The 22,720-nt window shown below is 39.6% G+C and overlaps 1 protein-coding gene across 10 annotated transcripts in view; it reads left to right on the forward strand.

Moving 5' to 3' along the window:
* KIF16B (kinesin family member 16B) overlaps positions 1-22,720 on the forward strand; it is a 263,016-nt gene that overhangs the window by 153,227 nt on the left and 87,069 nt on the right. For 6 of the 10 annotated variants that reach the window (XM_019500769.2, XM_019500766.2, XM_019500768.2 and 3 more), the window contains 4 exons: positions 6,140-7,498; positions 12,289-12,447; positions 13,292-13,391; positions 14,282-14,332. In XM_019500769.2, the coding sequence (XP_019356314.1) occupies positions 6,140-7,498; positions 12,289-12,447; positions 13,292-13,391; positions 14,282-14,332 (1,669 nt within the window). Of the gene's footprint in view, positions 1-6,139; positions 7,499-12,288; positions 12,448-13,291; positions 13,392-14,281; positions 14,333-15,313; positions 18,645-22,720 lie in introns of those variants that run through there. The other 4 variants (XM_019500764.2, XM_014595029.3, XM_019500765.2 and 1 more) reach the window with 3 other exon arrangements.

Raw genomic sequence — 22,720 nt, forward strand, 5'->3', positions numbered from 1 at the left:
TGTGTGTGTGTGTGTGTGTGTGTGTAAAAGGCATTATAACATTTGTCCTACATTTAGTTACATTCTTAATTTTTATATACTGTGTTAGAAAATTACATTTTTATTTGCTAGATGATTTTTTTAAACTTGTGTTAAGTTGCTTTTTTGATAAAATGTGAAATAAAGCAAAATGCAGAGTTTTAAAAGAATTTAACTATGAACAGACAAATGCTAATTTTGCTTGGGTACAACATTTTTAAAACTATCAAACTTTTTTGCATGTTACATGTAAGTATAACTGGTTTATTGTAGAATCATTGGTACATTGAACTGACAGTTTTTAAATGAAGGCGGTTCAAGATTTTTAGAATGAGTAGCTCTTATCCTTTTGCATCTAGTTGTTTATTCATAGATTGTAAAAGGAAAACAAGCTTTCCTTCTGTTTGCACTTCCTGGTTGCTTTCTCAGTTTGGAATGGATACTTGCTAAAATTAACTAAACTAAACATAAAATGTTGAAAAGTACAAAGCACCTGTAGAAGAGAGACAAGTATGTGAAGTAGAAGTGCACTGATATATTGGTAGCATATGGGATCAGCACCAATAAAAGGAAAATTAACGTTATTGGCCTTTGGCTTTTTTTGGCTGGTGTAGCCAATAATGTCACCAATGAATGCCATGTGCATGCATGCAGGCACAGCATGCACATGGCTAGGAATGCAGCCTGATAACTTGGAGAGCAGTGCCTTGCTAGTAAGTCTGTGGTGGGGAAGGGGTTGTGGGGGGCAGATCAAGGCCCCCATGGTGAAGGAGCAAGTGGGGCTGGGGCTGGTGCAGGTGTTGCCCAGCCAGGGTGGTGAATGCAACCCTGGGGCTGGGAGCTGGATGGAGCTGCAGACAGGTCATCCAAGGTGCGCAGGCCATGTGGAATGGGGGGACAGCTCCCTACCACTAGGTACATCCCCAGGGGAGGCATGGGGGCCATGTGCCTTGCCCACCCTTCCCAAGGGAAAGGCCACAGAGTGTGGTGCACCAAGCAGGGGTGGCACTAGGGGAGGCTTGGGGGGTACAACTGAGCCCACCCCACCCATTCGGACTGCAGCCCCAGCCCAGCTCCCCACCAGGAAGAGGCTGGTGCAGCTCCTGGCCCCAAGCCCACAGTGGGCAGCCTGTCCTTGCCCCATGCACATATCTGGGGGCCATATGCCCCCCACGCCTCCCCTAGGGTTGCATGCAGTGGTGAAGAGCTGCCCCCCACTTCCCACCCTGCCATGCCCCCTGGATAGCTGCCCGCAGCTCCATCCCACTGCTGGCCCTGGGGTCACATTCACTGCCCTGGCTGGGCAGCACCTGCCCCAGCCCCTGCCCCACTCACCTCCATCACTGTGAGGGCCTTGATCTATACCCCCCCACGTCCCTTCCATCCCCCACACCCCTTCCCCCCACAGACTTACTAGCAGGGCACTGCTCTTCAAGCTGCCCGGCTGCCTTCCTGTAAATCAGCTATCGGATTGGTATCAGCCGATATGGCTGGTTAATAATCAGCTATTGTTATCAGTCAAGAATATCTTCATTGGTGCACCCCTAATGTTAAGCTGGTTTATCATTTAAACTAAATCAATTGCCTAGCCAATGGCTTCTCCCTTTCTTTTTGAGCTTTTAATACAACTTTGGTAAAAAAAATATATATATATTCCTTAGATTTTTTTAATTTAAATAATTTTGGTATTCATAGATATTATTAGGGTCAGAAGGGACTTCAGCAGATCACTGAGTCCAGCCCCTCGCCCCAGGCAGGAAAGAGCACTGGGGTCATAGTTGGTAGGGTCGGAAGGGACCTGAGGAGATCATTTAGTCTGTCCCCCTGCCGTGGCAGGAAAGAATACTGGGGTCAAATGACCCCGGCCAGATGTTCATCTAGCCTCCTTTTAAAGACCCTCAAGGTAGGAGCCAGCACCACTTCTTTTGGAAGTTGGTTCCAGGTCCTAGCCGCCCTGACAGTGAAATAGTGCTTCCTAATGTCTAGCCTGAAACTACCCTCTGCTAGCTTGTGTCCGTTGCTTCTTGTAACTCCCGGGATTGCTTGGGGGAACAAGGACTCTCCCAATGCCTGCTGGTCACCCTTGACTAGTTTGTAGACTGCCCTAGATCCCCTCTCAGCCTTCTCCTTTGGAGGCTGAACAGGTTCAGGTCCCTCAGCCTCTCCTCGTAGGGCCTGCCCTGCTGACCCCTGATCATGCAGGTGGCTCTCCTTTGGACCCTCTCCATATTGGCCACATCCCTCCTGAAGTGTGGCACCCAGAACTGAACGCAGTACTCCAGCTGTGGCCTGACCAGTGTCGTGTAGAGGGGGAGGATCACTTCCTTGGACCTGCCTGAGATGCATCTGTGGATGCACGACAAGATATGGTTGGCCTTCCTGACCGCATCCCCGCACTGTCGGCCCATGTTCATTGTGGCATCAGTGATGACTCTAAGATCCTTTTCTATCTCAACACCGGCAAGAAGGGAGTTCCCCAGCCTGTAGGTGTGCCGCTGGTTCTTCCTCCCCAGGTGCATTACCCGGCACTTGTCAGTTTTGAACCCCATCCTGTTCTCTTCGGCCCACCCCTGTAACCTGTCTAGACCTGCTTGCAGCCTGTTCCTTCCTACTAGCGTACCCACTTCCCCCCACATCTTAGTGTCATCTGCGAACTTGAACAGGGTGCTTTCTACCCCCTCGCCCAAGTCACTGATGAAGATGTTGAATAGTGCGGGCCCGAAGACTGAGCCCTGGGGAACCCCACTGCCCACATCCCTCCAGGTGGAATAAGACCCGTCCACCACCACCCTCTGGGTGCTGCCCTCCAGCCAGTTAGCGACCCATCTGACCGTGTAGGCATCAGCACCACTGTCACTTAGTTTCTTATTGAGAATGGGGTGAGAGACAGTGTCAAAGGCCTTTGTGAAGTCCAGAAAGACTACATCCACTGCGACACCTGCATCCAAGGACTTGGTGACCTGGTCGTAGAAGGCCACCAAGTTGGTTTGACAAGACCTGCCCCTAATGAACCCATGCTGGTTGCCCCTGAGCATAACCTACCCTGCTGGCCCTTCCTGGACATGTGCCAGTATAATTCTTTCGAAAAGCTTCCCCAGGACCGAGGTAAGACTCACGGGCCTGTAGTTTCCTGGGTCCTCCTTCCTCCCTTTTTTGAAGATGGGGACCACATTGGCCCTTTTCCAGTCCTCCAGCACATCGCCTAAGTGCCATGAGTGCTCATAGAGCTGTGCCAGAGGTCTCGCAATGACCCCTGCTAGTTCCTTCAGCACTCTGGGGTGGAGATCATCAGGACATGTGGATTTAAATGCATCTAGTCCCTCCAGAAGTTCCCTGACAAGGTCCTCATTAACCCTAGGCCTGGGTGTGCCACCCACAGGGCCCTCGGGGGGCCAGTGGGGGAGATATCCAGGTCCCTCCTCAGAAATACGGAGGCAAAGAAATTGTTGAATATGTCAGCTTTACCATCTGGTGAGATGACCAGATTTCCTAGTGTGTCCTGCAGAGGCCCCATGTTACTTGGCACCATTCTTTTGCCCCCCTATGTATTTGAAAAAGGACTTCTTGTTGTCCTTGATCTGGGTCACTAGTCCCAGCTCCATTTCCGCCTTGGCCTTCCTGACCGCCCCCCTATATTCCCGAGCTACCGAGGTATAGTCCTCTCTTGTGATGGCCCGTCCCTTCCAACGGGTGTACTCCTCCTTTTTCATTTGGAGACATTCCCGGATGCTTTTGGTGAGCCATGGGGGCCTTTGCACCCTCTTGCCCCCTTTGATTCGTGTAGGGATTACTTCCCTTTGAGCTTGGAGGATCGTCTCCTTAAGGAGCGACCACGCCTCCTGGACACTCAACTCCCTCCAGCTCTGGGTCCTCAGTGCTTCCCCCACTAGTCTTCTTACCTCATTAAAGTCTGCCCTCCTGAAGTCAAGGGTTGCTGCCTTGCTGGAGGCTTTCGCCACCTTGCACTGGATGGTGAATTCCAGCAGACGATGATCACTATCGCCTACGTGGTCGAGCACCCGCAGATCCCGTACCAGGTCGTCACCTGTGGCCAGGACCAAATCCAACAAGGCATCTCCCATGGTGGGGCTGTGTACCTCCTGGGTTAGATGGAGGTCCTGTATGTCAGTTAAGAACCTGTGTGAGTGGTCAGACCTGGCTGCTCCTCCCAGCAGATGTCTGGCAAGTTTAGGTCACCCATGACGACCACATCCTTGGACCAGCTATTTCCGTGAGCTGACGTAAGAATTCCTGGTCTCAGTCTTCTCCTTGGTTGTGTGGTCTGTAGTAGACCCCCACAGTTAAGTCCCTTTCTCCCCGACCCCCTTGTACTCTAACCCAGAGCATCTCCTATCCCTTGCTGTCCCCCACCCCTCCCCGATGAGTTTGTAGGTGGCCACGAGCACATCTCAGCCTTCTCTTGTGGAGGCTGAAGGGATTCACGTCCCTCAATCTCTCCTCATAGGGCCTTACCTGCAGGCCCCTAACTATATGATTGTCCCTCCTCTGAACTGTCTCAAAGTTATCCACATCCGTCTTGAAGTACATCCCCCGAAACTGGACACAGTACTCAAGCTGCGAACTCACCAGTGCCGCATAGAGGGGAAGTATCACCTCCCTGGACCTGTTTGTGATGCATCTGCTAATGCATGATAAAGTGTGGTTAGATTTACTGATCACTTCATCATATTGACGACTCATGTTTGCCTTGGAGTCAACTATGATGCCGAGATCCCTTTCTGCTACAGTGCTGCTGAGAAGGTAATCCCCCAGCCTGTAAGTGTGTTGGTGATTCCTTCTCTATAGGTGCAGCACTTTGCATTTGTCCTTGTTGAACTGCATCCTGTTCAGTTTTGCCCACTTCTCCAACCTGTCCAGATCCTCCTGGATTCATTCCCTGCCTCATAGTGTGTTTACTTTACCCCATAATTTGGTGTCATCCACAAGTTTGGACATAGTGCTCTCCATGCCCTCATTCAAGTCACTGATGAAGACATTGAACAGCATTGGTCCAAGGACCGAACCTTGGGAAACTCCACTGCCCACACTTTCCAGGTCAATGCTGACCTGTCCACCACCACTCTCTGGGTGCGTCCCATTAGCCAATTTGCACCCGCTTGACCATGTAATCATTTATGTCACAGCTACTAAGTTTATTTATGAGTATTGGATGAGATATCATCGAGCCTTGGTATACGTTCTCAACATTTAAAATTTAATTTTAGATATGTTTAATTGAAAAAATCCCATTTCCCCTGAAAATAATCTATTTACATCTCCCTGTTTTAAAGATACCTGTGACATTTGAGTGCAGATTTTTATGGCTTTTCTCTATGCATTCCCTTTTGTGATCTTATTTTTCTGAATTGGAACATCTTTTCTTATTGAAGGCTAAACAATTGGCTCTATGTAGTCCTCATACTGCAGGCATGCAGCTACATACATCTGTAGCGTGGCTTTTTTATCACGTGCTCTAAATGAATTTTGATCCACTAGAAATTTTGGAAGGAGAATTGTAATTTTAATAAGGGAGGCGGGGAATGATGTTCTCCCAAAGATACTGTAGCTAGTCCTAAACTTAAAGCCAGATACATCAATGTGTAACAATAGGTTTTTAATAGCGAAATGTGGATGGAATAAAACATCACCTCTAGTTTAAACAATGCAGTTCTTTTGATTCTATCATGATGCTGATGTTGGATTATTTCTTTGCAGTATAAGCAAGTTTTATGTAGTTATTGTACAAGACATCATTAGTATGGGTCAATATATATTTCAAATAGCTTGAATTCACTTTCATGTAAATTCATACAATGATGATTTAAAGTTAATTGAATGTTGGTTTAGAATATTTAAATACTATAATGGATCTGTTTGTCATGCAGATTCAGTTTCTCTCTGGAAACTGAGCAGGTATAAGGTGCTAAATTATGCTCTTAATATGAGGTAAAATGCATATTATTGAAATCAAAGTTACTTAAAACTAAAGAGTTCTAGTTCATGTATACTTCAAGATCATCTTCAAAACCCTGTTAATTTTTAGGGAGATAATGACTCTAAGGAAAGAAAAGTATGTTTTGAAGGAATGAAGCCTCACATGTACACATTCTTTTTATCTTAGGAAACAGATAGAAGAAATGGAAGAAAAACAAAGATCTAACAAGGCAGAGCTGGAAAGGATGCAACAAGAAGTAGAGACACAGCGCAAAGAAACGGAGATAGTGCAGCGGCAGATCCAAAAACAAGAAGAGAGCTTGAAACGACGAAGTGTTCATATTGAGAGCCGATTAAAGGACTTGTTGGCTGAAAAAGAAAAATTTGAAGAAGAAAGACTACGGGAACAACAGGAGATAGAACTTCAGAAAAAGAAACAACAGGAAGAAATATTTTCTAAAGTTAAGGAAGAGCTGCAGCGACTGCAGGAACTTAATCACAATGAAAAAGCTGAGAAAATGCAGATTTTCAGAGAATTGGAAAGACTTAAGAAGGAAAAGGATGAACAATATATAAAGCTGGAATTGGAAAAAAAGAGGCTTGAAGAGCAAGAAAGGGAGCAAGTGATGCTGGTAGCTCACTTAGAAGAACAACTTAGAGAAAAACAGGTCATGATACAACTGCTGAAGAGAGGAGATGTGCAGAGGGTTGAAGAAGAGAAAAAGGACCTTGAAGATATTAGAGAATCTCTCTTAAGAGTCAAGGAAGCCAGATCTGAAGGTGAGGAAGACTGTGAAGAGTTAGAAAAAGCACAGCATAAGTTCATGGACTTTAAAAGAAAGCAGCTAGAGCAGTTAACTTTTTTTGAGAGAGATTTAGTTCAACAAAGAGATCACCTGGAAAATGAAGTAGCAGATGAACATGAAGCTCTGGACCATTTAAAATGTAAACACGAAGAACAGTTAAATCTCTTCATGAAAGATGAAGAAAATGGCTTGGATGCTGCCCTGCTGGCTGAAGAATTTGACAAGATAAGACCAGCAGAATACACACTACAGTACAAAGAACGTCAACTTCAGTACCTGACCAATAATCATTTGCCAGCTTTGCTGGAAGAAAAGCAGAGAGCTTCTGAAGTCCTTGATCGAGGTTTACTAGGATTAGATAATACTCTTTATCAAATTGAGAAAGAAATAGAAGAAAAAGAAGAACAGCTTTCTCAGTTTAGAGCCAGCACAAACCAGCTCCAGCAGCTTCAAGAAACATTTGAATTCACTGCCAACATAGCTCGTCAGGAAGAAAAAGTTCGGAAAAAAGAAAAAGAAATTCTTGAATCAAGGGAAAAACAGCAGAGAGAGGCACTAGAACAAGCTGTGGCCAAATTGGAAAGAAGGCACTCAGCTTTGCAGCGTCGTTCCACAATAGACCACGAAATTGAAGAGCAGAAACAAAAACTTGCAACTTTGAACAACAGCTGTAGTGAACAGGCAGGTCTTCAAGCTAGTCTAGAAGCTGAACATAAAGCCTTGGAACAAGATAGAGAACGGTGAGGATTATGGGTAACATCAGCTTAATTGAATTTGTATAAAAATGTGTGCACCTGTCCCCCAGTGTGGTGGATAGGAAGAGAGATTCTTTCATTTACCAGGCAAGGTTCTTTGAGTAAGTGTGATATCTTTTATTAGACCAACTGAGTAGTTGGGGAAAAGTTCTTAGCAACCTTTTAGGCACAGTCACCCTTCTTTAGCCTGTGCCTGAAGAAGGGTGACTGCACCCAAAAGCTTGCTAAGAACTTGTTTCCAACTACTCAGTTGGTCTAATAGAAGATGTCACACCTACTCAAAGAACCTTGACTGCGAATATCTTTAGACCAGTGGCTACAACAAAAAAACCTCTTCCATTTACCAGTATTCATATTGCATACTGCATTAAAAGCATTTCCCTGAATGTACATCTCTGAACACTGTCTTTATTTCTTGCCCACCAATCAGTATTTGTTCTGTGTCTGCTCTTTATCCCATCTCTATCAATGTGATATTTGTGTGTATCACTATATTTAAATTCTCAATTTGAACATAATTTCCCTTATTCTGATAATTCAGTTGAGTAACATGCTGCTGTACCTTTTTAAAAGCAGTCTTCACCAGTAGTTAAGATGCGTGTATAGATTTTGTTTTACATCTTTAACTGCATTTTGGTGGTGATACTATAGTACGTCTTTGCAGTGAGATTAAGGATAATTGCTGACTAATCAAAGACTCTTTGTCATGGTACCTGCAAACTAGAGGACTGTCATACAGAATTTAGCAAGGTTTTGGCACTGTCTGCCACAGCATTCTCATTAACAAGCCATGGAAAAACAGACTAGGTGAAGGTCCTATAAGGTAGATACATATTTGTTTGGCTTATTTGTAGTGAACAAGTAACATCAATGGCTTGTTGGAAGGATGTGTCAAGTGGGTTTCTCCAAGGTCTGGTATTATTTAATGTAGTCATTAATAATTAGCACAGTGGGATTGACAGCACACATAGCAAAATTGTGGACAACACCAAGTAGGGTGGAACTGTAGATGCACTGGAGGTCAGGGCTAGGATAAAGAAATACCTGGATAGACTGGAAAAAAGGTCTGCAGCCAATCAGATGACATTCTACAAGGACAAATGCCAAGTCGTGCACTTGGGATAGAATATTGCATGCACTAATACAGACTGAGGAATGCCTGGCTAGGTTGCAGTACTGCAGAAAAGGACCTGAGGTTTACAGTGGACTATAAACTGACTGAGCCAACCAGGTGCTCTTGTTTCAGAAAAGCCAATAGTATACTGAGCTGTATTAACAGGAGTGTCACTTGCAAATCAAGGGAAATTATTCTTTCACTCTGTTCAACACTGGTTAGGCCTCTCTTGAAGTACTGTGTCCAGTTTTGGGCTCCACACTCAAGGAGGATGCGGACAGGTTGGACAGAGTCCAGAACAGAGCAGCAATAGGAATCTCCATGTTTACAAGTTTTCAAGGTCAAGTTATGGGATGGCTTAGTCAAGGATCTTGATTTGAGCAGGGGGCTGGTCTAGATGGCCTTGTGAGATTTCTTCTAGCCCTTCTTTCCTTTGATCTTGTTTCCTGGTGTGAAATAGTACGTATTATTTATTGGGTGACGGGTTAGATAGTTCTAGGGTTGGAACTCACATCTGTGGTAGACTTAAGATGGTCACAAGTGATCTGACAATGCATTTCATCTACCAGCGTACTTTTAAAGAGTAGGTAGACACAATGTTTGTTTCTTTGTAGTTTAATGTAGGATGACAATAAAAACTAGATTTCTTAGAAGAGAAAGAGATCTCCTTATCAACCGGGCAACATTTTTTTTTTTCTGGTCTCAGTGAGAATCGTAATTCCTTAGTGATGATGGGTGGTGACACAGTGAAACTGCATTGTGGATTCTAAAGGGTTACTAAAACAGTAACCAATATTGAAGATGTGATTGGTAATTATAGTACTTGATTCAAAACTACAAACATATTGATCCTCTGCCTATAAAAACTGGGAAAAAAAATGTCAGTGTTCTGTTGTCTGAAGAAATACTTGAATATCTAGGATGCTGTGCTACCAAAATGTCTGTTTAGAGATCGACCTATTTAACATAAGAATGTGTTCCTGTATCTGACTTCTAAATGAAGTTGTGTAAGTATATCAAGTAACAAAATAATTCAGTCTGTTAATTAAAAGAAATTGATAGTAACTAAGTGCTGAATCAAGGCAATTTGTTAATTAGGAAAGGCATAGAGGATTGAACATTTGCTTGATTTCAGACTAGTATTTTTTTTTCTTTTCCATCTCTCCTTTAAAATGTGTTTTGTTTTTCTCCTCGGATTTATGATGAAATTTAACTTGCATAGATTCTTACCAGCCATCAGATATAGTGCTATATTTTAAAGCATGCTAGCAGTGAAGTTAGGTCTTATCATTTACTGTGGGTCCCTTTTACAGAAAGAGGGTTTTGTAAAAATAATAATCAGGTTCGCACTTTCCAGGGTGAGCTTATGTAGCACAGCTGTGGAAGTAATTTATACCTAGATGATAAGCACAGTTTCTGCCTTCTTCTGAGTGTCATGGCCAAATAATCCTGAAGAGATTATATTTATGAAGACTGTAAATTCTTCAGTGCACTTAGGTCATCCTGTCCATGTGGTTTGGAATGAATAATATCTAGCAGAATGGAGGCCCAAACTTCATTGGGACTCTTGGAGCACTTTTACATGTGCTCTGGGAATGGGGAGAGTGGCTCCAAGAGCCACTCTAATTAAAACGCTGTTGCATTTCCTGTATCAGCATCCCTGTGCTTAAAAAAGACATTGGGGTGCTTGGACTAAAGCTTGTTTGATGAGCTTTAGTTCAAGCACCCCCACCACCATTTTTAAGCACAGGCATGCTGATACACGAGATGCAGGAGGCTGCCGGAGCATGACAATTGCCACGTTCCGACAGACTCCATTTAATCGGAGCAGATGACATAATTCCAGCACATTGGAGCAGCCTCCGCGCTTGTATATAGGCATTAATTAGGCATTAATGCATGATAAATTCAATAAATAATCATCTGCATATGCACACAATGTTTTTTTCTTCCTGCTAATATGTTTTAACATCTTAAGATACTGTGTAAACTCTTCTTATATTATCTATTTCATGACATCTTTCTGTACATGGTTTGTGTAGTTCTTTCTTGGAAGGAAAAGCTTAAATAATTGTTGGCTATCTCAAAACTACTAAAACCAGTGGTCTGGTAGAATATTCTAGGATAAGTGAGGACTTTGCAGTGAGCTGTCAGTCCTTCAAAGCTGGATACAATTATTCTCTAGCTTCTCATAGTTTGTTGCCAATTTTGTAATTTTTAAATTACTTCATCTGATAGTATATTAGGACAAAATGTTGTGCCAGACAGTAATGACTACAAGTTAACTTTTGCATACAGAATTGTTTTTATTGGCAAGGTATTGTCATTTACTACATAATACAATAAAGAAAACACAACACAGCATGTTTTATTGTTGCATTAATGGGCCAATATCACTAAAAAGCAGCAGAGTGTCAGAATAATCACAAAGTGGCAAATAATCACCCAAAAGGATAAATTCACAGCTAGTGAGTCATTTCAGGAAGTAATAGATTTTTCTGTAGAACACTTATTGACTGGGCAAAAGATAGATCAATTTCCTGTAAATGTAGTTGTGATTCTGTGACTACAATAATCTTTGTGAATGCACTCTCTCATCAACTTTCTCTCATAATTTGAGACCTTGTTACTACAATATCTATATAGGTCAAAAGAATCACATGGGTTTTGGCTGTGGTTTGATAGGGTACCTCACTTAAAAAGTAAAGTTACAGCTTCTGTTCTTCTTTATCCCTTACCCAGCAAACCATGTTTTTCATCTCTTCGGTTATTCATTTTTGAACTCTGAGAGTGGTAGAGCAAATGTGATGGTGTAGGTTGGAGGTTACATGGCTGAAAAATGTGGATCTGTGACAAGGTAGTATAGGCAAATATTACTTGTTTAAATTATTTCTCTTTTGTTTACAATGATGATCTTTCCCCCCATTTTTGAGCTGAATTTTAAAATTATTGATGTCCAAAAAGGAATCCATTATGCATATAAATGAACATGACTGATACATTTGTTACAGAAAGTGTAAAACGATGTATTCAGGTATACAAAACAAATTGTAGCTCGTTGTTTTAAGGGTGCATTTCCAAATTCATATACAAGACGCATCTGAAAAAATTATCTCATTTATGCATCTTGTGAACAATTTTACACATTTTATCAGCGAGATATCCTGGCATGTTGTTACAATGTCTGCGTTTATTTGATTCTACTGTCATGTCCTTTGAGTTGAATCAGTTCGCTCAGACTGGAAATAGAACTGAAATCAGGTATAGAGTTCTGAAATGAGGTGTATACACAAGACGTTTTAATGAGCTGGACTTATGAATCACACTTTAATGTGTCAAGTAAGCTATTAATAATATTGAAAGTTATTGAAGTTGATTTATTGAACTAAAATGCCTACATTTTAATGTAGTTGTTTTCAGATGATGAATGTATTCTTCACTATCCAAACATGCAATAATAATATAATTTTCATTAATATTTGTATGGCTACAGAAATTCCAAAGATCTTATATAATATCCTTATATAATTATAGCATCTCTTTGTTGTATGTATATGAACTTGGAAATTAATTTTTAAAAACAGCTAAGTTAAGTATTTCAGACAGTAAAGACTTTTTTTAGAACATACAATTTGAGTTATATTTTAAGATCTATTTGTAGGCTGGATCAGGAAATTCGGCAGCTGAAACAGAAAATTTATGAAGGTGATGGTATTCAAAAACCTTATTATGGAACAACAGAAGAAAGAATCTCTCTCACCAGTTCCCCTACCAGCCCTTCAAAGTCTCAGTCCCATTTAATTCCACCAGTTGATGACAGGTACATATATTAATTTAATTAGGCTTGACATGACTTTAAACAGTGCAGTTAAAACATAGCAAATATTTTAGGCATACGTGTGTGTGTACGCGTGATCAAGATTGGGGTTTATTTTTCAATTACCAAGCCATACTAGAATTGCACAGAATCACAATGCTTTTGTTATTTTTAAATATTTTTTGTAATCAATAAGTTACTCTGTTTTATGTATACATACTGAATTCAGTAAGGACCTTGAGATTCCTTGGCCTTGTATTGATTTAAATTTGTACCTAAGTGTAGATTTGCTTATGTGGCTACCTGATTTACCCCTGTGCATTCTGAAAGCACCCAAGTAAATTAAATTATATTAAGTATTATTTTATAGTAAAGTAGCCTGACATCATGTTAAACACACTGATTTAATTACTTTCCCTTTCATTTAATTTTATACTTATGAATACAATATTTAATATAGACTTTTGAAACTTTCATTCTGTGTAAGTTTATTACAGTTTGTTTAAAGTACTGATGTTGGGAATGTTACAGAAAGAAACTGCTAGGAAATAGAAACAAAAAATAAAACTGGTATTTCATTTTGGAGATGGACACTTATTAATGGCATACCATGATCTCCTGACTTGCCTGAATCTCTTATTTAATTAGTTGTTACCTTTCTTATCTCTAAGTTAAATAAAGCTGGTTAAAGAATAAATGCTTGGGACCTATAAAGTTGGTTCACCATTTTCTATGTTTTCTACATTTAAAAGTGCATGATGTGTATGAAGCGTTCAAAGAACAGTTTTAAATACTGTTGGTTTTCTGTCTAAGAATAACCTGTTTTTCTTTTACTTTTGTCTTAAAGATTGAGTGCATTTATTGAAGAAGAAGTTCAGAGGCGTCTGCAGAATATTCACCATGAAGATAACCGTATGAGCCTATCCCAATCTACAGAAGTTCTAAAAGTGAGCAAGTTAGACAGGAAAAATACTCATTGCTTTAATTTCTTTGACCAAATCCCATGGTCTTCTGGGTTATTATAACTTTAATTTATTAAATAATTACAGTACTGTAAACGGTTATAATTTTACTTGGGTAGAAGAATACGTTTCAAATTCCAAGTTATGTCCCATCATGTTATCCTGAGGGGAAGTGGGGAATTAAAATCAAGGAATAAAATGCTGACTATTATCATCAATGGTAAATCCCCGTTTTACATATGGCTTTAGAACTGTCAGGATTTAAACAGATGACAAGATTTCACCCATTTCACCCACATTTTTCTTGTAGAATGGAAAATAATCTTTTAAGTATTGCACAGGGATAGGGAGGGTTGTGAGTTGCATCTTACCTTGGGTGCAAAACTTGTCTTCTCATATTGAAATGAAAATATCAGTGGTGCAAAGGCCTTCAGCTTTTGCAAAATAATACAGAAGGTTTTCGGATGCCTTTAATATGCTTATGTTCATGACAGAGAAAAAAAAATTAGAATAGAAAAAATAATACTTGCCATTTCCAACAAAACATCCTTCGAATGGTTGTAGCTGGGGAAGCCAGGGTTTCAAAGGTGGAGGCTTAGGTGTCCAGAATCTGGCTTCAGGGTGTCCTTCAGGAAGGAAATTGGACAAAGCTTTTTTGGGTGAGTGCTGAGGTAGTGTTTTCTCCAGGAAAGACAAGGATCTGTGATGCAAGAGGTGTTATTCATTTATGAAGTTGCATTTTAACAAATACAAATATAGGAATGGATATTTTGGCAGCTAACAGATTACTTCAGATCTTTTTTGCTATCAATAGTTCTGAAGTAACTTTTACTAGAATGAAACTTTTTTGATTGCATGAATCTTTTGGATCTTAGGATAATGAGAAACTTCATAACGGTACTGTTCAACGCAAGCTGAAGTATGAGGTAAGTTAGTTGTCAGAAAGAACTGAGTGTTTTAAATTATGGCATGCTCTGTAATTAAATTTCTTAATGTTTAGCGGCATAATTAAAATTTTAAATTCACAGCAAGATTAATGACTAACGGGGAAGTCAGTGTATTTTGCAGGCTTTAAAATTAAACTTATTCCTGCAGGTTGGGTAAAATTTTGACTTTATTTGAATGGCATGGAATGGAGGAATCTTCATAATGTCTTACTTGGAACAGTATCCCTTTCTCATATCTATAGAACAAAAATGCTTTATGAACAGAAACAAAAATTATTCATATTCAAAGTACTTAAACTCTTCTGAAGTCTGGTGGACTCTACTATCAGAATTATATTTGCAGAAGTAGTATACATGATTATATTCTGACGGGCTAATTTTAGACAATCTAAAAGTATTTCTAAACCAAATGTTTTAGGAACACAATGTTTTATTTGGCAAACTACGTTTTCCTCTTCCTTCCACGCCAACCTCCGTGCTTTAGAAGCTCATGATTCATAATCTGTTCCAGCTTACAAAAATTACACACACAGACACACGCATATGTATCTATGGATGTGTGTGTGTGTGTGTGTGTGTGTGTGTATATGTATATATATGTATTATTTTTATATTCCCTGAATATAAAAATGATACAGATTTTTGTATTCCCTGAATTCCCTACGTCTCTTGAGGAAATCTAGTATTGTTACAGAAGTGAAATGGATACTGTAAAAAAAAATAAATAAATAAAAATAGAAAAAAAAGGTGTGGGTAAAGAGGGTGAATATTCCTGAATCAGATCTCAAATCAACTTAATCAGCTTTTGTCTCTCAATTCTAATATACTCTGAATGCACAAACTTTACCAAAATTAAAAATGAATTTAACAAAAGTTCAAATCAATTGTTTTCTGTTTTTCGGTTTTTGTTTTTAAAAAAAGCAAGCTCTTCTGTTTTTTTTCTTTTAACGCTTTAAACAGAAAAGACAACCTTGGCAGCTACATTGTAGCCTCCCGGTTATTTCTCAAGATGACGCCAGTGGTTCTAATTCAACTGGAGAAAAATCAAGGACAGATCTCAAAAAACAGGATGACTGTTTAGAGATGTGGAATTTATTTTCTGTTACTAAAAGAATCTTTTTCCCTTTCACATCACAAGCAAGAATTTGGAATGAAAAGAACGATTTAGAACAGGAAAGCTTTTCCTGCCAGTTTGGTAGTGAATACGAAGTGAATCCCAGTAACAATAATAGTATTTATAATAGGGTGAACATTAATTCTCAAAACCTAACACATGCTTCTGTGCAAAATCAAGACATAGTCAACATGGAACATTTACAGCCTAAAATGACAAATCTCAAGAATGTTGAACATGCAGAGTTTTCTTCTAAGGACCAAGACAGCTCAAAGGCTGAATTTGATTATTCCTACTTGCAACATATGTGTGCCTTACAACCTTTAGCCTGTGCTAATGAGAAAGCTAGTTCTAACAGCCTGTCTAGCTTTAATCTGCCTCAGTCCAATATACTTTCTGAAGTAGCTGTCAAAGAGAACATTTTATTTAACACAATGCACCTGGCAATGCAAGATGAGTCCTATGTTTCTCATCTGCAAGTGGATAAAGACCTAGATATTAACACAATAATTGCCACCAAATCAAAGGCAGCATATTCTGATACAAGATCAGAACAGAGCTATGGTTTTGGATACCTTTTCAGCAAACTTTCTGGTCTTTACAAAGATGCTAGTAATCAACTGCACAGGAGTACTCAGCTTATTAACCAAATAAAAGAAATGAGCATTCAGTTTGAAAAAAGTGAGAGATGCACACAAATAATAACTTTGCTTAAAAATTTGCCATTTATGAAAAAGTTACAGGTAGATGTGCCCTTCAAATCAGATTTAAAGCAAGCAAAGTGTCTCTCTACTGTGCAGGCCAAAGCTTATAGTGATGACACCACTGAGCCAGAAAATGTCCCAGAAGCTAAGGATACAAAGATGTGTGTTTTCCCCAGAGTCTTAAACATAAACACAAAAGATGCATCTGAAGGCTCAGTTAAGGTGTTTAAAAATGAAGTACCGGAAAACACTCTTGTATTAAGGCAAACAATTGTTGACTTTCCAGAGGAATTACTGAAGCTTCAAGCTGGTTCTCTGGAAAGACAGGTGGATCATGTGATCTGTGCCTTACCCCAAATTTGTGTCAGTATGGCGGAATTAAAAGGCATATACTGGCTTGCTGTTGGCAATTGCAAACATCCTGATCCTGTGCCTGCATGTTTGCTTTTGTTCAGTTCCACTCTGTACGCTGCTGTTGTTTCAGTAAACCAGCAAGACTATTGCCAGGATTCACTGGCAATTTTTCATAACATCCCAATTGCCATGATAAGGGAGATTCAAGTTGGTTTTGCTGGACAGAGTATCAGGCTTCTGTGTTCTACTGAAGATAATTTACTCACGATATTTACTTATAACAAGCACCTCACTCAGAGGATATGCCGTGACGTACTGAATATTTTGATTTCCATGTCAGACAACCCTGATTATTTAAATCACAAGCTGCTGAAAGAGGATTTGTTGCAGCTTTCACTAGACTGGACGTGTGAAGTCACAGACATACTCTTTTCGTGTGGCCTACGGTTGTCCTGCCAATTTGGGACTATGCTAGCTGATCTAGTCTATTTACTCCATGAAAATATGGAAAACAATAAACCCCCTTTAGGAGATATTTGTGTACTGCTCTATACCACAGTGAAAATAGACTGTTCTAAAGAAATAGCCTATAGATCACTTGTTCTCACACCTACTCATATAGGACTCATAAAGGAAGACAGTGTGTTTTACCCTATTCCTAGTTTTTTGCGTACTTCACCTCCAAACTCACAGTTTAGCGAAATTCAGGTGTACTCTTTGAAAGAGCTCCGGTGTATAACTATCCTAGATAAAGAGGATTTAACAAAAATTGAGCTTGTCTTTTCTAAACACAAAAAGGTTGGATCTGATTCAGCAAGCAGTTTTTCTAAACCACACCTAAAAGAGACACACACCCCACTAACAGTTACACTACCATTTTTTCAAGAGGGTTCACAGGTTCCATCAGAAATCTGGAAATTAACTTTTAGTTCAGATGAAGACGCCATTGGGTTAATTATGTATTTGACTGGGCGTTGAACTCCAAATGCACTTTGGATAGTACAAAAGTACAGGCTAATGGATTTAAATAAAGCACTTTTGCTTATCTAATAGTAATGAATAAATAATAAATAATGATAAAAAGTGTATGTAAGATGATATGACAGGGCTCCTGTGTATTTCGCCTAGTAGCAGTTGATTGTTTGCTTTGTGTAGGTCTGTAATATACTTTTTGAAAAAACAAAGAATTTATAAAATGTTCATATTTCACGTGCTGAATGGATAAGCGCATTCATAGGCTAATGCTTTCTTCCTTTTCTCCTGGGTAGCAACGATGCCTGGGTCAGTGGCAGCTGCCACAGCTGCTCTTTCTGTGCTGCTCTGAAGTGGGTGCCAGGGGCTACTTCCTGATCACCCCCGGTTAGCTACATTAATGCTTCCTCTGCCACTCATTCTGATCTCCTCCATCTCCTGTCCTAGCTATGCCAGCTGTTTTAGATGACATCTTGTCTACCTTTAATCAATTACTACCTACTTCAATAGTTCTTTTTTTGATTCCTTGAATACATTGTATATCTGGATTCCATGGTGCTCATCCATTCAGTGTGTTTATTGGCTCAGATGCAAAATGTAGATGCCTCATCCCCACTAATTTTGTTTATGGGTTTGGGAGCATCATTATCCTAGAGTATGTGACATTTTATCCGGTTAAGGATAGCAAGGGTATTGGTGTGCATTTATACAAATAAATTCTAAAAATAATAAGGCTGGAAATCTGAAGATTGCCTGAACTTTGAGTTAATTCTTGGCTTATTTAGTGGTCAAGTAGGCCCTTTTAAAATGCTAGTTATTGATTGGTAACATGTTTTCCTCATTAATCTTAATAGTGCTTGCTTTGCTGCATGAAACCTCATTTTAAAGTATTTTTAAAGTATTCTCATGCTAAGTGGTATGGGGACCTACCTAATTTCATGGGTATTTTCCTGTACTTATTCTGCACTCAGTTCAGGCACCATGTTTTCTATAGGAAAATAAAAATTGTAATTCTGAAAAGTTAAAAGACTCTGTGCAATCCCATAACAGTACTTGAATGTAATTCATGGAAGGCACTTATTTCATAAGGGTGTAGTACATGTTCAAGATTATAAACTTACAGAAAATAAACAGATACAACCTGTAACTCTGTTATGTATGTTATAAATTGTAATACTTGGGTTTGTTTGGGGTTTTGGGGGGATTTTTGTAGCTTAGTTGAGAGAACTCGGATGGCTTCATAAAACTCTGTACTACTACTTTAGAGTTTCATTAGATCTTTGGCTAAAAGGTTTTATCACATTATGAATGCTTTGTAATTCATAGGCTACAGGAAATGACCTCCTGAGTTATGAAGATGAGTCTCCTGCTATTACAAGCAGCTACTTAATATATTCATATTTCTAACACTACCAAACCATTCCTTACGTTTGCTTGCACTACTGCTTTTGGAAATCTATTTCAGAACCTCAGTTCTTGGATGATTAGAAACCTTCTTCGAATTTCCAGCCTAAATTTATCCATGGCTAGTTTAAACCCATTTGTTTTTGTACCAGTGTTATTCTTTAATGTGATTAGTTCTTCCATTTCTTTTACTTCTTTATCCTCAATTGTATTTAAAGAAATCAGCCATGTTCCCTCTCAGCCTTCATTTTGTTAGGGCTAACAAGAAATGCTCTTGTAGTACCTTCTTGTAAAACAGGCTTTCCATCCCCTCAAACATTTTAGTAGCTGCTCAACTTACCTGCCCAGTTTGAATTTCTCCTTATTTTTATTTATTTTTTTTAACATTGGTGACAAGAATGGAACAAAGTAAACTGGATAAGATCTTCCTGGTGCCTTGATAATGGCATTGGTAGTTTCCTATCTCTATTGGAAATACATTGACTTCAAAATTCTAAGATATCACTTGTCTTTTTCACAGTTAGATCACAAAAGGTATCTCATAACCATGCTTTGGTTGACTTGCACATGTATCTTTTTCCTGCTCTCTCATTTTTACTTGCTGAGCCTATCAGTTTGCATCAGAAATTCCTATAGTGCCAAGATTCATGACTGTATTTGTACTCTTAGGCTTAACCCATCTTTATTATTTTATTACAGTCCTTAAAGTTATCCAGTTCTTTCTATATGATATTCTGATCCGCTTTCATTGCTATTGCTTCCTAATTTTGTATTATCAATTTCACTATTGCTTCTATTTATGCCAACATTACTAATGAAAATATTTAAAATATCAATCTCTAGACTAATTTTGGAGTAATCTCCCTTCAGTGTTTTAGTTTCCACGTCATCATAACCCATTGTCTTATCTTTATATGTGCAATCCCTGAAACTTGGTCAGGCCCTCCTGCTAATTTTCAGTACAGAGATATACATTGCCAGATCTCTGGTCACTTTAATTCCTTTACTAATGCAGCCAGTTGTATTAAATATGATGATAATTCCAGCCTACCACAAAAAAGAATCAAACTGTATTTGGAATGAACCTTTTCATTTATTAAATGATAAGCTTGATGCTCTAGAAAATATTTTCATGGGTGAAAAACTAGAATTTAAATTCAGTAATCCATTGTAGAGGGAGAAAATATTGATTAGAGTTGGTTAGGCATGTTTTAATAAAATGAATTTTGATAGAATATTCTAATTGAAATTTGATTGAAGTCTATTTTTCTCAAGTTGATTTGACAAGTTTAGGGATTAGATTTTCACTTGCAGCTATTCATGTTAGGCTGAGCTAGCAAATGGGGCCTACAGTAGCTGTAAGATGTCTGTTTTCTTCTTTTGATCCAGGGAGCCTACCTAATCCTCCATGTAATTTAGGATTGTTTTAAGTTATATCTAGATCCCAAGAACATCTATGGATTGCTGAAGTTTGGTTTTACTCTTGCAATAAACCCTTTCTTCTGTGAATAGGCTACTATTTTAGGTCCAGACACAGGTTGGCATAATAGTTTTATGACACTGAATGAGATGATTAGGCAGATTCTCTTTTTTTTCAGCACTGAAACAATCCAAAGAAGCCAGAGCAGACTTGAAAAGTAGGCTGTTTATTTGCAAACCTTGTAAACCCCAGTACACAATCATTTAATGGCATGAATGGGATCTGATACCCAGTTCTAACAGTTGGGCCTCCTGTTAGAGATGTTGGGTGCAGAGTTTAAAGTCCCCAGCTATATATTCAGTTTAAGATGCCATACAAGCCAGCCATAAAAATGTTCTATATTATATGTGGAACATTTTTATGGCTTGTTTCGTCATTTATGGTGCCGTAAATTGTGTGTACATGTAGCTCCTTCCCCATTTATGCTGCAATTAAGGCGCTAATCAGAGCACAAATGTAACATGTAGAGAGGACATTAGTTTGCTGAGAAATATGCAGATATGCCGCTCCTCTCCCTCTTCTAAGAAGGGGAAATATGCAGATCATTTTTAGTCTCAATAGTTAAATTTACCCTCTTGTAATAAATCATGGTTTTTCTTTGCATGTTAACATGAAGAAAATATGATTTGAAAGCAGAGGAAGGTAAGATGCAAATATATTTGAGTTTTGTAATGGATGCAGGCTTTTAATTTGTGCTCTGAGTAGTGGTCATGCTACAGTAACCATGATAGCATATAAGATAAAACAGTTTCATAAAATGTGACTTTTGTATATGATCCTCACATTTTTAATGTGGCATATTTAATATGTCAGCAACCTGGGAAATTAGAAGCATTGCCTTAGCCCTTCCAAACAAGAACAGAATAAGTTGGCCCTTGATGATGACTCCCCATGAGATGTGCCAGATGTCTAGCTTGAAAGTCTACAGAGAATCCTGTTATCTTTTGGGCACTTGCAGCATGACCCTGTTTCTGATGTTTTGCGGCTCTAAATTACTTCTTGCCTCTTCCTTTTAAGATCACACACCAAGCATTAGCAGAATGATTTAAAAGTTGCATGAGAACTTCACTAATCCATAAGCAGTCCTGTTTCTTAATATCTTCCCCTTGCATCTCTTCCAGATATCAGATATTCTTAGTGTACAACAGCTTTACCTTCTTCCCCAATTTTATTTCTTCCTGTGTATGTCTTTGGATTGGTAATATTTCCTGGAATATGAGCATGAACTCCATTGAGTTAAAAATGCTGTCTGCCCTTGGCAAAAGTAACAGGTAACTAATCTGAAATTCTGAAGTCTAAAAACATATTGCCAGCTCTGGTGCACTGGCTTATAGGCTAGGGGCAGACATTCAAAAAGCCTGAATTGATTCAATCTTTTTAGGTTAGTCTAACCTGGCTAGGCTAAATCTGTTCTGTAACCGGACGGACATCCCAGAAATTCAAGCACATACCTGCAGTGGCTCAGGGTAGAAGCCAGGGGGTGCTAAAACAACCCTCCCCCCCTTACTTCCACAGCATGGAGCTGAGGGGGGCGTGGCCAGGCTTCAGCAGGGGCTCTGTTTAGCCCAGTAGGGAATTGACAACAATGTTTCTCATTCAATTAAGAAAACAACAGAGGGACATTACCAGCTACTTGTTGATTCTGCCTGTTAATTCAGCACAGACCACAGCCAGCATGAGGTCTGCTAACTAATACACAGACACCTCCTCAACAAGACAGAGGGAAGCAGGGAATTCCTGCTTAGCAGGGAGTGGGGAGGGAAAGCAGCCCACAGTCTCTGGAGCTGCAGCAAGGGAGCAGAGGGGAGGGGCCAACCCTGCTGTGGAGCAGAGAGTCCCACCCAGCCCAGAAAGCATGCTGGGATGCTGGGGGTGTCTGGTTTATCTTAAGCCAGCAAGGAGTCTGGGGCAGACATTGCATAAACCAGTTTGAACCAGATCAGATAAGTGTGATACTACATTCAACCAGGTTTATCTCAAGCTGGTTTCAACCACTTTCAGTCTGGTTTATGTGCACTGAACATCTGTTCTGTTACAGGTTTAAACCAGTTTCTGATCACTTAAACTGGTTTATGTATAATGTCTGTCCCTAGCCATAGAAGTTAACCTGTAATCTCTATATTAATACAAACATACATCCCTTTGGTTTGTCCTAACTGTTAAAGCATGAAAATGTTATTAACTCAAATTTAAAAAAAACAACTTTGTATGGTGATGTCAAAGCCAGAATGGAATAGGATGGTTTAAGATGAAGAAGGTAGGAATAGTTTGAGCAAGTCTTCAGTAAACCCCTAACTCTCACCAAGAAATTCCAAATCAACAAGGGGAAAAATCCCTCT

The sequence above is a fragment of the Alligator mississippiensis genome, chromosome 1 (genome assembly GCF_030867095.1).
Source record: "Alligator mississippiensis isolate rAllMis1 chromosome 1, rAllMis1, whole genome shotgun sequence".
Lineage (NCBI taxonomy): Eukaryota > Metazoa > Chordata > Crocodylia > Alligatoridae > Alligator > Alligator mississippiensis.